General features: G+C 41.8%; 1 protein-coding gene across 1 annotated transcript in view; it reads right to left on the bottom strand.

Annotated features, from left to right (window-relative positions):
* Positions 1-18,712, bottom strand: part of NRCAM (neuronal cell adhesion molecule) — a 322,524-nt gene that overhangs the window by 21,834 nt on the left and 281,978 nt on the right. The window contains exons 23-25 of the mRNA XM_029234463.1: positions 17,560-17,764; positions 7,552-7,674; positions 6,111-6,287 (exon numbers count right to left, since the gene is read on the bottom strand). Of these exons, the coding sequence (XP_029090296.1) occupies positions 6,111-6,287; positions 7,552-7,674; positions 17,560-17,764 (505 nt within the window). The remainder of the gene's footprint in view (positions 1-6,110; positions 6,288-7,551; positions 7,675-17,559; positions 17,765-18,712) is intronic.

The raw sequence follows: 18,712 nt of genomic DNA, 5'->3' as shown, positions 1-18,712 counted from the left end.
ACAATGCCGGGGGCAGAGGGCACAGAACATGGGAGACTGCAAGGTAAAACCCCATACTAGTGGCTGCTTTTCCACGCTATTTATCATCTCAGTGCAGGTCTTTAAGGAATTTGTGTTGGGTGAGAAAAAGATGCTCCTTAGAATACCAGCTTCTGACTTATTTTGAGTCACACATTTCTTTAAGAATCTGCCTCTAGGGAGCTCAGGGACCCCATGTGAGGAGCACCTACTCTGGAGAAGGCGGATAGTTAGGGCACACTGGAAGAGAAGCTGCAAAAAAAAAAAAAATGGGGCTTCCCTGGTGGCTCAGTGGTTGAAAGTCCGCCTGCCGATGCAGGGGACATGGGTTCGTGCCCCGGTCCGGGAGGATCCCACATGCTGCGGAGCGGCTGGGCCCGTGGGCCATGGCCACTGAGCCTGCGCGTCCGGAGCCTGTGCTCCGCAACGGGAGAGGCCACAACAGTGAGAGGCCCGCGTACCGCAAACAAACAAACAAAAAATGCCCAATACTCTTCATCAGAAGTGAAGAACCAAGAAATAAAAGGAAGAAGAACTATTTCACTTGACACACCCCAAAGAGCAAGACGATCTTACCTGCTGAGTTCGTTATATATCATGTTCTGAAAAATCATAGTGCAATCTAAACGGCTGCCTGAAACACCAAATTATGGAGCCTGCGCGATGCTACATGCTTTTCACCTAGTTAAGATGACATCTACAGTCATTAAAAGATGTTATTTGGCTACCTAAGCCTGACAATTTCATCAGCCTTTCCTCAATAGCCTGAAGTAAAAATGACATATTTACAGCTATGTTAACTTGGATAGTTAAGCAATGATAAGATCAATTATTATCCCTGGGAAAACATCCTAGGATAGTAAACCAGAAAGCATGAATGGGCTACTCAGACTCTAAAATTCCCAAGTATGTTATATAATTTAGAAGCTAAAGCCCTCTACTGCAACAAATTCGATGAAATAGCCTTTCTTGGAATCAAAAAGAGAAGTATATTAAAGAAATTCAATAATGCATTTGACCTCTGTGATCTAAGGCACCATCACATATATACTGTGTGCCCCTCTGTACTAAGGGTGGGAAACAGCAGAAAACAAAACTGATTATGGAATTATATATAGTCTTTCTGTGGACCTAATTGACTTCAGTTGTCTGAGGTTCTCCTCTTAAAGGAATAATGATAGGAATATGATCAATCAACAGAGACATATTTACAACAGTACTAATGAACATGTGTGTAAAACATTAGTGGCAAAGAACCCAGGCAAAACATTACTTTTCTTTAAACATTTTTGGAATCATGAAACTGAGGAATTTAGTCTTGGGGTAATTATGGAAGATGTTCAAGGCAGAACCATACCTTCCAACAGAAGAGCAATCAGCTTATTTTTAAAGACACCCAGAGAAGACAGTGCAATTTCCTAAGGTTATGTGGTTTGGCCCCTTTTATCATGGAGAATTTTAACCCTCCTTGCTTTTAATACCCACTCGTGCACTTACTGAACTCATTGAGCACCTGTGACATGCCAGGCAATGTTTCCTTGGATGTGCTAGTGTCATTTCTCCTCTAGGCTTTCTTAAATCTGTATCTAATCTCTCTTCCTACTCTAAGTCTTTCTTTGTACAGCCCACCAGCGTGGTTACCTACGTTTTAGCTTCCAAAACTACATCTCTGATCCTGTCACTTCCCTGTTTCAAATGTGGATGGCTTACCTCTGCCCGCAGGTGGATCGCTGGGTATAACCCAAACATCCTGTGGATTTTTAAACCCCATGCCTTGGCTTATTCCCTCTCCTAAGAATTTATACACCCCACCCCCCTGACTCATCTGCCAAAATTCTATCCGTCCTTCAAGTTCTATATTACTTTCTTTGGGAAGCTTTTCCTGATCCTGTTCGGCAAAATAAATGGCTCACTCCTCTAAGCTCAGGTAACATTTTGTTCAAATTCCATCTCTTTTCACTCTTTTATGTGTTGTCTTATCTGCCAGACTGTAAGCACATCAAAGGCAGAGTCTGCCTTACTGTGCCAACACACAGTGCCTTAAAAAGGCTGATGGTTTTTATGGGCCAGATGGACACGAACTGTTGATTGACTGAACCTTCTATATAGCTGGAGATTTTTGTTTTGTTTGTTTGTTTGGTTTGGTTTGGTTCACACCAAATAAAGTTGTGAACTTTAAACTTGAGTTTTACTCACTGGCCTCGTTTCTTGACCTAAGTGGTAGCTGTGCAGTGGACTCTGGTATAATGATACAGTGAGCGTCTGACCACAGAGAGGATTCGTCACCAGCGCCTCAGCGCCCTCCTCTGCTCTGTCCTGTTCGACCACAGTCGGCTGCTAATTAAGTCAAGAGCCAGGTTCAGTTCCTGACTTTCCAGTTAGTTTCTCCCTATTCCTGTGCCCCAACTAGTCACCTCACAAAAGTGTCCTGATGACTGGTCCCAAGGTGAGAAAGCAGATAATAATCCACAGATAAAGCAGTGTCCATCCATCAGCAATACTGGGACCATGAGTCAAATCCATTATCTGCGTGTTTTCAGTTCATTTCTATAGATGGCTTCACAGGTCTATTTCCTAGAACCCCAGACCCTGAAGTTATTTAAAGGGACAAAGAAATTGAACAAAAGGAGCAAAACATCTACTGTTTCTTACTCCGATATTGAGAGTTTTGACCAAACAAAGACACAGACCAAAGGAAGTGACTCCTGAAGATTTCGAGTACCTATTTCCACGCTCAAACTGAGGATAACGGTAAGGAAAAGGGTTAGCCTGGCATAAAACAGCTAACTGGACTCTCCCGGCTTCTACTTCATGGTTTAGATAATCATTTTGTAATTGTATACAAAATGTACACAATGTAATTGTATATTTGGAAGCTTGGGTTTCATTCACCTCTCTTAAAATCTGTAAGAAAATTTAAAAATGTAAACTCCAAGCCATCTCTTTTCCTCTCTTCAGAAGTGAATGAAAATCCCTAGAGGCTGATGCTTCTATGGCCAAGGATATCACACCTCTTTTCTCTCAATGGTTCATCTCTTACTTACTCTCTTTCATGTTGCTTCAAATTAAAATATAAAAGATTAAAAAAAAACATATATAAAAGGTATATTAAAAATACTAAAATTGGGAAGAATTGTGGAGAACTTTTATCTTTCTTGTCTCCCAGAGAGTCCCTAAACTCTACACGAAGAAGGAAAACAGAGAAGAGGACAGAATTCATTCCTAGATTGAAAAAAGAAATATTTTTAAGGAAGGGAAGCCCAGGGAAACAAATTATTCTCAAGCAGTTTAAAGTCTCATCATGGTAAAATATTATCATTTTATGTAAGTAATGTTTACTTACTGATGCACTATGAAATGAAACAATATAGAAAAGAAGGTTAGATTTAACTTTTAAAAAAAAAGATTGAAACACCACTTCTCTTTTTATCTGAGTCCCACCAGATTTCAACACTGGGGGCTTTAAGAACCTTCGGAGACTCTCTTTTTGCTTGTCTCTATAATCAGAAGTAATTCACAATTCAATTTAGTAACATCAAACGGTAAAACCTCAACTATATTAACTGGCATTTCTTTTAGTTAGTCTGAATTCGTTAAAATCAGCGGGTGATGTTTTTTTCCCAGGGACATGCAGGTCCTCTTCCAATATGACAAGTCAACGGAAAACACAAACCGCCCTGCTGCAGCTCAAGTAATCGGCTACTGCCTCTAGGCTGAGCCCCAGTGACATGGCCACTGCGCAGGGAAAGAGGCCACGCTTTCTCTGGAACGCTCCCATGAAAGGGTCTAAGGGGAGCCTAGCAGTAAAGTATTGTAAAACCACCACGGATTTTAATGGATATCTAATCATCCCCAGAAAGAAGCACACTTATAAAAGAGAGGTTCCATCCTTCCACGATCTTGCGAACATTTTGAATGTTTACAATTTTGTTCTTTCAAGGGTAAAAACACGTATAAAACATTATTAAGATGATTGAAAATGGTTACAGTTCTTATTCAGTCATTCCCAAATCTACCTGATCTACATTTTAAAATTTACCAAGACTCCGAATATAAGATTTGTACGAAAAGAGAAGATATGACCAGGCCTAAGCTCCCAAGATTTGAACAACTTAGGGCAAAGCACTTATTTCTTTTGGTCGACTTTTTCTTCATTCCAATTTGTACTTGTTTAGTCTGTCAAAGCCCAAGAAAATCCCTGGCCAGGGGTGCTCTATATGGGAACAGTGCCATGTGAGGCAGGGCGGCCTCCACTGCTCCCTAAAAAGCTGACCAATCTACCAATAGCCAAGAGTCAAAGACTGGGGGATTTCTGGGTGGAAGAAATACTACACTTCATTCCGGCACCATTCTCCCAACCAATCTTCCTCATCCAGAGAGCTGTGAGCAATAAAGGAGAACAAGAGTAATTCACTGTGACTGTCGGCTCTTCCCCAGGAGGAGACTTAAGCAGTCTGGCGAAGACAGAAATGGAATAACACAGCTGAGCAGAGCAAGCGGGCTGCCTGAACACTTGGTCAGAGGGGAGCCCACTGGGGAGGCTTTCAGTCCCAGGGCAGCTGGAGTGCGGCTAAGCTGAAATTCCAGGTGGACAGTGTAGTGGGATGCCAGCAACGTGTGCACTGTGTCTAGGAGGAGTACAGGTAAATCAGATTAGAACAGGAAGCTCGGTGGGTCTGATTTCTGACTGGCTGTTTTTATCACAGGACTAACATTTCTGAACCCTTCATAGACGGCATGGCCATCATGAGGGTCTGTGGCAAAGGTACAGTTTGGGTCCTGTCTGGTCTAGCCACGGTCATAGCATTAAAAGCCAAGATTAGGATTTGGACCTGGGATAAGTCTTGAGAAAAGGTGAATTCAATGGGTGGCTTTCTCCTTGTAAAAAGGACTAGACATGAATTTTAAAGTCAAGATCTTGCAGGATCTCATCTTCCTTTTGGTGCTTCAAAGCTTATTTTAAATATTTTCTCTTTTAACCCATGCTGCACTTCCCCACGGTTAACATGGTAAATTTCACACATGTAGAAAGTCATGCAGTTGAATGATTTTACCTTTGCCTGCACCTACATCAGGTGGGAGAATACCAGCTTTCATGAAGGGAAACAGAAATAGGACACTATATAGTTAGCATGTAAAGCTACATAAAAACACTTCTTAAAATGCTAAAGCATGCAAGAAGAATGGAGTGTACCACATCAGGTACAGGGGACAAAGGTACGTTTTTGTTCCCAAACTTACCAGTAATCAAATCCCCACATTACTTAAAGTGCTTTATTCATACTTGCCTATTATGTAAGAAGGCTTAGGAGATTTCAAACCAATTTTGGGGTAAAAATGTCAATTTCTTATGCTATGGAAGATAAACAAATAAATGATCCTTAAGCAATTCTACAATTTAGAGACATGCAAAATCTTTTACAATGCTTTTGATCATTTTCATCGAATCTCAAGTTTTTCAAAATCATTTTTAAAAGTATTAAAGGAAGGGTTCATTCTTTTTCTAAACACTTTAATGGGGCTCTTTTGCTTTCTGTACCAGATGGCATAGCAAACTATGAAGTCCCATGCTCAAACACAAAGTAAATGCTTTATTTGATAACAGTTTTGACTTCCTTGCTAGAAAACCTAAATCAGTATGTAGACTAGCAAATTATTTTCTGGTGAATCAAGATCAGAACCACAGTTACATATATTTATTTGTGTATAGGTATGCATGTCTGTGTGTGCGTGTGTGTATTACACATATGTGTGTGTGTATATATGTAAAGTTGTAGATAGGAAAAAACATTGCCGTGAACTTTGAATTTAAGTGTGGCAAAATACTGTAATTTCCCACTCTCACCTCAATATTTTAATATAAGTTGAAAAATTTCATAGGGACTTAAAAAACAAACATCAAATCATTATTCCAGTATGAATTAAATAGCTGTTTATATATATGTATCAGAATGAGAGGTTACATATAAGTGTTTGTATTAATTGGGTAACATGGATACTTCCATGGTAAGAAGGAAAGAAAAAGCATAAACATAAAGATTTTTGTCTCACGATACGTCTAGTTATATGGATTTTATACATACCCATCTTACCTTCATCCACAGTTGTTATTGCTTCCTCTGTTATTTGATTTCCTGATCCTGCTGCTGTTTGTGCATAGAAATAAAATTTATACCGAGTGCTGAAATTTAAATTTTTTAAAGTCCAGCGGGTCTTGTTGGCAGGAATTTTCAAATCCACCAGAGGGCCTAATTCATGGGTGCTGTTAACTGTCAGTAAGAATATAAACAAAATAAAGTAATAAAATAAATGAACAAACCAAACGAAAACAAACACACTGATACAGAGAACAGAACAATGGTCACCAGAAGGGAAGGGGAATGGGGGGAGGTTGAAATGGGTAAAGGGGTCAACTGGATGGAAACTAAACATTTAGTGGTAGGCACGCTGTAGTGTATATGGAAGTCAAAATACAGTGTTGTACACGTGAAACTTTCATAATTTTATAAACCAATGTTACCTCCATTAAAAAAAAAGAACAAAGTGCATTCCCCGTTCATTGCTGTAGGAATACCATCGTAAATAAATGTGTCAACCAAAAATGTTAAACCTGGACTACACTGACTTTTGTAATCCTACTCACTCATTGTCCGACATAATTGATAACCTTACATAGTCCTATAATTGGGGGATTGGGATTGACATACACACACTACTACATATAAAATAGATAACTAATAAGGGCCTACTGTATAGCACAGGGAACATTATTCAACACTCTGTAATGGCCTACATGGGAAAAGAATCTAAAAAGAGAGTGGATATATGTATATGTATAACTGATTCACTTTTCTGTACACCTGAAACTAACACAGCATTATAAATCAACTATACTCCAATAAAACTTTTCTAAAAAGATAATCTCAAGGTCCACACTGCGATTCTAATACAAATACATATATTAATATATGTATGTATATATGTAAATATATATACATAGATATTTAATTTTGTTTTTGCATATGTTTTAAATATTAAAAAATCAACTATGGGATAAACCATAAAAAAAAGTCCTATAATATGGTGTAACAAGGGGAAATACATTTTCCATGGGCTTCTAAGCTGGGAGAATTTTCTGGTTGAATCGCAATAGCATTTCTCATGTCTTTGTTTTTGCAGGTGGAGTCATGGGTTGTTAAATAACCCTAAATCTCATCTTCAGAGGCCTTGTGCCAAAGAAACCCCTCTTCTTACCATTTGCTGGTTATACAATACATGACGCCTACATACATAATGACAGCACGCACCTAAACCCCGTGCTCAAGGTCTGTATTATTCTACACGTTATTTAATTTTCAAAAGCACATGTCACTTTTCTTTAAAAAGTATGATTTGAAGTTCTTTCTAGAATGACTCTTGAAGGTATATGTATATATTCTACAGCTGTAAAGAAATACCCCGTTTGTATTTTAAGATAACAGTCTTTTTCCTTCGTAAACCATATTTCCCTGTTTCCTTCTCCCCATAACTTACTTGGCTGATATTTTAAGGTGTACTCTGTCAAAACGCCATTCGGGTGGCTTGGTGGCTCCCATTCCAAAGTGAGAGAATCTAGCGTTGGATTAACAATCTTCAAAGAGGATGGAGCGCTGGGGACTTCAAATAAGACATACAGTCAACACAAAGGTTTCTGAATGTTTCAAGCTGTATTAAAGTGACATATTTCACCAGGTCCACACAAGTCATCAAGGTTTTTTCTTTTGGCTGCACCAGACGGCATGCGGGATCTTAGATCCCGATCCCTGACCCGGGTTCGAACCCGTGCCCCCTGCAGAAGTGTGGAGCCCTAACCACTGGACTGCCAGGGAATTCCCCAAGATTTTTGTCCTCTGTAACTCATTTTTGTTCCTGATTCAGCTGAAAATACGTTAATAGAAACCTGTTGCGCTTTTCCTCACCATTTCCATTTAGATTCATTAAAACCATCCTCTCCAAATACATAAGGGCTTTGCCTTTATATGGACCCAAACCAATGGTTTTAAAAGAGATGGTACTTGTTTGTTTCGTGAATGGGGTCTTAAAAAAAGCGAACTAGTGACTGAGTGGAACTATTCTAACCAGACCGTTGAGTAGAAGCAGCTATGTTCTTTCTGGGCTATTAAAGACTGTTTTCTCCAACAAATCAGGTGTCTCCAAACAGTCAGAACACCCTGCCTGCCGGGCTCTGGGCCTGAGCCAGCCCCCGCCCCAAGCGCAGAGGAGCTCTTATCCGGAGAGCTGAGAGACGCCCAGCAGCTCGTGGTGATGGACAACAGCCCGGGTGCTGGCACACCCCTGGCTCTGGGGAAGGAGTGCAGGGTGTCATGTTGTCCATGGCAGAGGCTGGCAAATTACCAGCGGAAACATGCCTGGTCTTTTGTTCACTTCCTCAGAGCATGATGGATGATGGTAGCCCTCCCTCACAATCGTGACCTTCTCTACCCAACTTACCATGTTCCCTAAACCCTCCTGTCCCTCTAGCCAGAAACCAGGCAGTCGAGCTGAATTTCCCCCTCTGTCTCATTTCCACCATCTCCTGGGACACTAAATCCTGCCACACCCACCCTGCTAACCTCAACTGTATCCATTCCCTCCTCGCCTCTCTGCCACTGCCCCCCTTCAGACTCTCGGTGGTCTTTGCCTAGAACAGTCCTGGCCCGTGGTTCTAAGCTTCTGCAAATCACCCCTTTGAGAATCTGATGACAGCCACAAACTCTCCCCAGAAAAATATACGCACCTTGTATATAATATTAGGGGGTTGATGGAGCTCCTTAAACCCATTCATTGACACCTGATGAGACTACCATCCTCAGGTTAAGAGCTTCTGGCTTGAGGGTTAATATCCATAGCACTTAAGACCATCCATCATTCTGGTCCTCCCTAACTGACCTTCCTCCCTTTTCTCACCGTTCTCGGCTGCCTGACTTACCGTTCCCTGAAGGAGCCATGCTGTTTCTTACCTTTGTGTCTTTGGACAGACTACTCTTCTCTTGTCTGTTCTTTAATCCCCTGGTTCTCTTTTCTATGGCACCTTCCCCTGAGCCATCTAAAGGGCCAGTGTAGGGTCTCACTAGCGAAAGCCTCTAGTGGAAGGAGCCCTAAGCCTCCAAGGAGCAACGAGGCTGAGGACAAGCCATTGTAATGAGAGGGGAGGTGGACACAGATGATTCTCAGAGGCTGTTGGGTAGCTGCCAACACCATGAGCCCTTCAACCAGGAGGAAGGACAGGGTTTGTCTGTGACCTGCTTTTAACCACACCTGGGTATATATCCGGAAAAAACAAAAACACTAATTCAAAAAGATACATGCGCCCCAACGTTCACAGCAGCATTATTTACAATAGCCCAAGCATGGAAGCAACCTCAGTGTTCATCAATAGATGAATGGATAAAGAAGATGTGGTACATATCTGCAATGGAATACTACTCAGTCACAAAAAAGACTGTACACCTGTAACTTACATAATATTGTATAGCAACTATACTTTAATAAAAAAAGAATTGTCCTCTAAAATAAAATTGTAACCAAAATGTTTATTTAAAAGAAAAAGACCAGGGCTTCCCTGGTGGCGCAGTGGTTGAGAGTCCGCCTGCCAATGCAGGGGACACGGGTTCGTGCCCCGGTCCAGGAAGATCCCACATGCCGCGGAGCGGCTGGGCCCGTGAGCCATGGCCGCTGGGCCTGTGCGTCCGGAGCCTGTTCTCCGCAATGGGAGAGGCCACAGCAGTGAAAGGCCCGCGTACCGCAAAAAAAAAAAAAAAAAAAAAAAAAAAAAGACCTAAGCAATCCACAGAAGCTATCTGGATCATTTTCAATACTGGCTTGAGGCAAAATTCAAGATAAGCAAAGGCCCTGCTGGTGCCTTTCTTACTACATGGCCCTCTCCTCATCCACTAGGCTCCCAGGTGGCCGTGTCCTGACCCCTCCAGCCCCCGCTCCTGCATCAGCTGTGTTTGGTTCTCCCTTCCTCCTCCCCTTGCATGGCCCACACTTGCAATGACTCTTCCCTTCCCTTCCCAACACATTCTGTCAAGACGGCCAACCTTCTAACTCAGTTCCATGCTAGCATGAACTGTAAAGGTGCACGGAGAAAGAAGTAAACTACAACCTAGAGGATTCTTTTCCTTTCTAGATATTTTTCTTAGGTGATCACATCTAGTTCTCACGCTTTCTGGCTGAGGTAACTGAGGTTTAGAGAAATTGTATAACTTGCTTCAGGTCAGAAAGTTTATGACCCAAGTCAGCATCAAATTAGCAAAGTTCTACAACCTAAGTGTCCATCGACAGATGAATGGATAAAAAAGCTGTGGTATATATATACACACACACACACACACACACACACACACAATGGAATACTACTCAGCCATAAAAAAGAATGGAATTTTGCCATTTGTAGCAACATGGATAGACTTGGAGAGTATTATGCTAAGTAAAATAAGCCAGACAGCAAAAGATAAATACTGTATGATAGCGCTTATATGTGGAATCTAAAAAATACAATAAAGTAGTGAATACAACATAAAAGAAGCAGATTCACAAATGCAGAGAATGAACTAGTGGTTACCAGTGGGAGGGAGTGGGAGGTACAGACTATTGGGGGTAAGACAGGCGCAAGGGGGAACCGGGAAGATGGCGGAAGAGGAAGACACGGAGATCACCTTCCCCCCACAGATACACCAGAAATACACCTACACATGGAACAACTCCTACAGAACACCTACTGAATGCTGGCAGAAGACCTCAGACCTCCCAAAAGGCAAGAAACCCCCCACGTACCTGGGTAGGGCAAAAGAAAAAAGAATAAACAGAGACAAAAGGATAGGGACGGGACCTGCACCAGTGGGAAGGAGCCGTGAAGGAGGAAAGGTTTCCACACAGCAGGAAGCCCCTTCGCGGGCGGAGACTGCGGGTGGCGGAGGGGGGAGCTTCGGCGCCGCGGAGGAGAGCGCAGCAACATGGGTGTGGAGGTCAAAGCGGAGAGATTCCCGCACAGAGGATGGGTGCCGACCGGCACTCACCAGCCCGAGAGGCTTGTCTGCTTGGGCGGGTGGGGCTGGGAGCTGAGGCTCGGGCTTCGGTCGGAGCGCAGGGAGAGGACTGGGGTTGGCGGCGGGAACACAGCCTGCCGGGGATTAGTGCGCCGCGGCTAGCCGGGAGGGAGTCCGGGGAAAAGTCTGGCCCTGCCGAAGAGGCAAGAGACTTTTTCTTCCCTCTTTGTTTCCTGGTGCACGAGCAGTGGGGATTAAGAGCACTGCTTAAAGGAGCTCCAGAGACGGGCGCGAGCCGCGGCTAAAAGCGCGGATCCCAGAGACGGGCATGAGACGCTAAGGCTGCTGCTGCCGCCACCAAGGGGCCTGTGTGCGAGCACAGGTCACTATCCACACCTGCCCTCCCGGGAGCCTGTGCAGCCCGCCACTGCCAGGGTCCCGGGATCCAGGGACAACTTCCCCGGGAGAACACACGGCGCGCCTCAGGCTGGTGCAACGTCACGCCGGCCTCTGCCGCCGCAGGCTCGCCCTGCACTCCGTGCCCTTCCCGCCCCCCACCTGAGTGAGCCAGAGCCCCCGAATCGGCAGCTCCTTTAACCCCGTCCTGAGTGAAGAACAGACACCCTCCGGCGACCTACACGCAGAGGCGGGGCCAAATGCAAAGCTGAACCCCGGGAGCTGTGTGAACAAAAAGAGAAATGGAAATCTCTCCCAGCAGCCTCAGAAGCAGGGGATTAAAGCTCCACAGTCAACTTGATGTACTTGCATCTGTGGAATACATGAATAGACAACAAATCATCCCAAATTGAGGAGGTGGACTTTGAGAGCAAGATTTATGATTTTTTCCCCTTTTCCTCTTTTTGTGTGTATGTGTATGCTTCTTTGTGAGATTTTGTCTGTATAGCTTTGCTTTCACCATTTGTCCTAGGGTTCTATCCATCCGTTTCTTTTTTCCTTAAAAAATGTTTTTTCTTAATAATAATAAAAATTATTATTTTTTGCGGTACGCGGGCTTCTCACTGTTGTGGTCTCTCCCGTTGCGGAGCACAGGCTCTGGACGTGCAGGCTCAGCGGCCATGACTCACGGGCCCAGTCACTCCGCGGCATGTGGGATCTTCCTGGACTGGAGCGCGAACCCGTGTCCCCTGCATCGGCAGGCAGACTCTCAACCACTGCGCCACCAGGGAAGCCCTATTTTTTATTTTAATAACTTTATTTTATCCTCTTTCCTCTTTCTTTTCTTTCTTCCTTCCTTCCCTCCTTCCTTCCTTCCTTCCTTCCTTCCTCCCTTTCTCTCTCTCTTTCTTTCTTTCTGCTTTTTCTCCCTTTTATTCTGAGCCGTGTGGATGAAAGGCTCTTGGTGCTGCAGCCAGGAGTCAGTGCTGTGCCTCTGAGGTGGGAGAGCCAACTTCAGGACACTGGTCCACAAGAGACCTCCCAGCTCCACATAATATCAAACAGCGAAAATCTCCCAGAGATCTCCATCTCAACACCAACACCCAGCTTCACTCAACAACCAGCAAGCTACAGTGCTGGACACCCTATGCCAAACTACTAGCAAGACAGGAACACAACCCCACCCATTAGCAGAAAGGCTGCCTAAAATCATAATAAGTCCACAGACACCCCAAAACACACCGCCAGACATGGACCTGCCCACCAGAAAGACAAGATCCAGTCTCATCCACCAGAACACAGGCACTAGTCCCCTCCACCAGGAAGCCTACACAACCCACTGAACCAACTTTAGCCACTGGGGACAGACACCAAAAACAACGGGAACTATGAACCTGCAGCCTGCAAAAAGGAGACCCCAAACACAGTAAGATAAGCAAAATGAGAAGACAGAGAAACACACAGCAGATGAAGGAGCAAGATAAAAACCCCCAGACCTAACAACTGAAGAGGAAATAGGCAGTCTACCTGAAAAAGAATTCAGAATAATGATAGTAAAGATGATCCAAAATCTTGGAAATAGAATAGAGGAAATGCAAGAAACATTTAACAAGGAACTAGAAGAACTAAAGATGAAACAAGCAACGATGAACAACACAATAAATGAAATTAAAAATACTCTAGATGGGATCAAGAGCAGAATAACTGAGGCAGAAGAACAGATAAATGACCTGGAAGATAAAATAGTGGAAATAACTTCTGCAGAGAAGAATAAAGAAAAAAGAATGAAAAGAACTGAGGACAGTCTTAGAGACCCCTGGGACAACATTAAACGCACCAACATTCGAATCAGAGGGGTTCCAGAAGAAGAAGAGGAAAAGAAAGGGACTGAGAAAATATTTGAAGAGACTATAGTTGAAAACTTCCCTAATATGGGAAAGGAAATAGCCATTCAAGTCCAGGAAGCACAGAGAGTCCCATACAGGATAAATCCAAGGAGAAACATGCCAAGACACATATTAACCAAACTGTCAAAAATTAAATACAAAGAAAACATATTAAAAGCAGCAAGGGAAAAACAACAAATAACACACAAGGGAATCCCCATAAGGTTAACAGCTGATCTTTCAGCACAAACTCTGCAAGCCAGAAGGGACTGGCAGGACATATTTAAAGTGATGAAGGAGAAATACCTACAACCAAGATTACTCTACCCAGCACGGTTATCAATCAGATTTGATGGAGAAATTAAAACCTTTACAGACAAGCAAAAGCTGAGAGAGTTCAGCACCACCAAACCAGCTTTACAACAAATGCTAAAGGACCTTCTCTAGGCAAGAAACACAAGAGAAGGAAAAGACCTACAATAACAAACCCAAAACAATTAAGAGAATGGGAATAGGAACATACATATCGATAATTACCTTAAATGTAAATGGATTAAATGCCCCCACCAAAAGACACAGACTCGCTGAATGGATACAAAAACAAGACCCGTCTATATGCTGCCTACAAGAGACCCACTTCAGACCTAGAGACACATACAGACTGAAAGTGAGGGGGTGGAAAAAGATATTCCATGCAAATGGAAACCAAAAGAAAGCTGGAGTAGCAATTCTCTTATCAGACAAAATAGACTTTAAAATAAAGACTATTACAAGAGACAAAGAAGGAAACTACATAATGATCAAGGGATCGATCCAAGAAGAAGATAAAACAATTGTAAATATTTATGCACCCAACATAGGAGCACCTCAGTACATAAGACAACTACTAACAGCCATAAAAGGGGAAATCGACACTAACACATTCATAGTAGGGGACTTTAACACCCCACTTCCACCAATGGACAGATCAGCCAAAATGAAAATAAAGAAGGAAACACAAGCTTTAAATGATACATTAAACAAGATGGACTTAATGGATATTTATAGGACATTCCATCCAAAAACAACAGAATATACATTTTTCTCAGGTGCTCATGGAACATTCTCCAGGATAGATCATATCTTTCTTGGGTCACAAATCAAGCCTTGGTAAATTTAAGAAAACTGAAATTGTATCAAGTATCTTTTCTGACCACAACACTATGAGACTAGATATCAATTACAGGAAAAGATCTGTAAAAAATACAAACACATGGAGGCTAAACAATACACTACTTAATAACCAAGAGATCACTGAGGAAATCAAAGAGGAAATCAAAAAAATACCTAGAAACAAATTACAATGGAGACATGATGACCCAAAACCTATGGGATGCAGCAAAAGCAGTTCTAAGAGGGAAGTTTATAGCAATACAATCCTACCTTACAAAACAGGAAACATCTCGAATAAACAACCTAACCTTGCACCTAAAGCAATCAGAGAACGAAGAACAGAAAAAACCCCAAAGTTAGCAGAAGGAAAGGAATCATAAAGATCAGATCAGAAATAAATGAAAAAGAAATGAAGGAAACGATAGCAAAGATCAATAAAACTAAAAGCTGGTTCTTTGAGAAGATAAACAAAATTGATAAACCATTAGCCAGACTCATCAAGAAAAAAAGGGAGAAGACTCAAATCAATAGAATTAGAAATGAAAAAGGAGAAGTAACAACTGACACTGCAGAAATACAAAAGATCATGAGAGATTACTACAAGCAACTCTATGCCAAAAAAATGGACAACCTGGAAGAAAGGGACAAATTTTTAGAAAAGCACAACCTGCCAAGACTGAATCAGGAAGAAATAGAAAATATGAACAGACCAATCACAAGAACTGAAATTGAAACTGTGATTAAAAATCTTCCAACAGACAAAAGCCCGGGACCAGATGGCTTCACAGGCGAATTCTATCAAACATTTAGAGAACAGCTAACTTCTATCCTTCTCAAACTCCTCCAAAATATAGCAGAGGGAGGAACACTCCCAAACTCATTCTACGAGGCCACCCTCACCCTGATACCAAAATCAGACAAGGATGTCACAAAGAAAGAAAACTACAGGGCAATATCACTGATGAACATAGATGCAAAAATCCTCAACAAAATACTAGCAAACAGAATCCAACAGCACATTAAAAGGATCATACACCATGATCATGGGGTTTATTCCAGGAATGCAAGGATTCTTCAATATATGCAAAGCAATCAATGTGATACCCCATATTAACAAACTGAAGGAGAAAAACCATATGATCATCTCAATAGATGCAGAGAAAGCTTTTGACAAAATTCAACACCCATTTATGATAAAAACCCACCAGAAAGTAGGCATAGAGGGAACTTTCCTCAACATAATAAAGGCCATATATGACAAACCCACAGCCAACATCATCCTCAATGGTGAAAAACTGAAAGCATTTCCACTAAGGTCAGGAACAAGGCAAGGTTGCCCACTCTCACCACTCTTATTCAACATAGTTTTGGAAGTTTTAGCCACAGCAATCAGAGAAGAAAAGGAAATAAAAGGAATCCAAATCGGAAAAGAAGAAGTGAAGCTGTCACTGTTTGCAGATGACATGATACTATACATAGAGAATCCTAAAGATGCTACCAGAAAACTATTGGAGCTAATCAATGAATTTGGTAAAGTAGCAGGATACAAAATTAATGCACAGAAATCTCTGGCATTCCTATACACTAATGATGAAAAATCTGAAAGTGAAATCAGGAAAACACTCCCATTTACGACTGCAACAAAAAGAATAAAATAGCTAGGAATAAACCTACCTGAGGAGACAAAAGACCTGTATGCAGAAAATTATAAGACACTGATGAAAGAAATTAAAGATGATACAAATAGATGGAGAGATATACCATGTTCTTGGATTGGAAGAATCAACATTGTGAAAATGACTCTACTACCCAAAGCAATCTACAGATTCAGTGCAATCCCTATCAAACTACCAATGGCATTTTTCACAGAACTAGAACAAAAAATTTCACAATTTGTATGGAAACACAAAAGACCCTGAATAGCCAAAGCAATCTTGAGAATGAAAAACGGAGCTGGAGGAATCAGGCTCCCTGACTTCAGACTATACTACAAAGCTACAGTAATCAAGACAGTATGGTACTGGCACAAAACCAGAAAGATAGATCAATGGAACAGGATAGAAAGTCCAGAGATAAACCCACACACATATGGTCACCTTATCTTTGATAAAGGAGGCAGGAATGTAGAGTGGAGAAAGGACAGCCTCTTCAGTAAGTGGTGCTGGGAAAACTGGACACATGTAAAAGCATGAAATTAGATCACTCCCTAACACCATACACAAAAATAAACTCAAAATGGATTAAAGACCTAAATGTAAGGTCAGAAACTATCAAACTCTTAGAGGAAAACATAGACAGAACACTCTATGACATAAATCACAGCAAGATCCTTTTTGACCCACCTCCCAGAGAAATGGAAATAAACACAAAAATAAACAAATGGGACCTAATGAAACTAGAGGGGTGGGATAGGGAGGGCGGGAAAGAGGGAAACGCCAAGAGGGAAGAGATATGGGAACATATGTATATGTATAACTGATTCACTTTGTTATAAAGCAGAAACTGGCATACCATTGTAAAGTAATTATACTCCAATAAAGATGTAAAAAAAAAAAAAAGACAGGCTCAAGGATGTATTTTACTACATGGGGAATATAACCAATATTTTGTAATAACTGTAAATGGAAAGTAACATTTAAAAATTGTATAAAAATAGGGAATTCCCTGGTGGTCCAATGGTTAGGACTTGGTGTTTTCACTGTCAGGGCCCAGGTTCAATCCCTGGTCGGGGAACTAAGATTCTGCAAGCCATGCAGCTCAGCCAAAAAAAAAAAAAAGTTGTATAAAAATTTTAAAAATTTTTTAAAAAATTAGCAAGGTTTTTGATCGTGTGATTAACTGCGGAGAAAAATTTTAAGTGAAGTGAAAGGGGGTTTTAGGGAATCCTCTGAAGCCTTCCCCACACCCTCAGGCCCTAGATGAGCTGACACTCTGTCAGCTCTGTGTGTGCTGTGTTCATCTGTGGGAAGATCACATTTGGCTTCCAGAATATACTTTCTTTGGGGGCCCATCGGTCACGCCAAGTCTCTCAGGATGCACCACACACTGCTAGCATCTCAGTGACACGCCCACCCTACCTCCTTCCGGGGTATTGAAGACCCTGTCGGGGCTGGCTGGGCCCTCCCCTTTCCCATTGACCACGCGGACATTCAGTGTGTAGTGGCTAAAGGGCTCCAGCCCAGGCAACATGCCATGAGTCTTGCTGCCCTGGAAGGTGAGGATCTTTTTCTCAATATGGCGTCTGTTTCTGGTTGATGAGCTCTGTGCCTTCCAGTAGTAAATCTGAAACAGCAAGAGTAAAAGTCAGGGATGGACAAGGGAGCCAACAGAATCCTCATGCTCACAGAATTAAAGTTTTATTATTATTTTTTTTCCCCAGAAAGTTCCCTTGGTACATTTTAGACCAGTGGAACAACTGACAGATATCGATTCTGAGGCAAGTGAGGAGAAGGCATAGGTAATGAGGGAAGTTAAGAAATTGTGATGAAGCTCGGTTATGCTATGCTGTTGGAGAAGTCTAAGTGAAATAAACCAAAGAAATGAAACAGCATGAGACCCATACAGAAGGATTTAAGTGTCCTTTACTTGTGTAAAATATTCTAATGGTAAAAATTACTGCCCAATATTTACGTACTTTTCCAGAGTTAATACAACTTCATGTACAATATATCATTTAGTTTAACACTAAAAACCACAACGAAGCTTTAATTATTACTATTCCTACAGTACAGAAGAGCCCCTGGGCCATCAAGAGGTTAGAAGACCCTCCACTTCAAGTCTAGGGCTTTCTCACTATGCCAAACTGCATCACTTAATTAAAAATACTTATTTTTTGGTATGAAATTGGAGACACAGATTTTGAAGAGATAAAGTGTTGATTAACTTTGGACAGAAATCCAGAACTATTGTTTACTAAGTCCTCTTAAAGTCATCTTAGGAGTTTAAAGGCACCTTCAAGAGAAATCAACATAAATACAGAATCTGGCAATCTTAGAGGAAGAAAAACCAAAAACCCGAAGTTGAACATGATGCAGTGCAAAATCCGACCTCTAGAGGTCAGGGTTTGACCAAGCAAAGCCTTGACTGCCTTGGTAGGTGTGAAAGTTCTTTGACCACCTCTCAATCAAAACTATGAATCGGTCTTTCTGTGCTTCCCAAGAACACAGATAACTGATGTTTATAAGAATGACTGAGTTGGAACTCTATGATCTTGAACTATAATCTAAACTA

The sequence above is a fragment of the Monodon monoceros genome, unplaced genomic scaffold (assembly GCF_005190385.1).
Source record: "Monodon monoceros isolate NGI ecotype Baffin Bay Population unplaced genomic scaffold, NGI_Narwhal_1 Super_Scaffold_2, whole genome shotgun sequence".
In the NCBI taxonomy this organism is placed as follows: Eukaryota; Metazoa; Chordata; class Mammalia; order Artiodactyla; family Monodontidae; genus Monodon; species Monodon monoceros.
The sequence above is the reverse complement of the archived record's forward strand: the minus strand, read 5'-3'. Positions and strand labels throughout refer to the sequence as shown.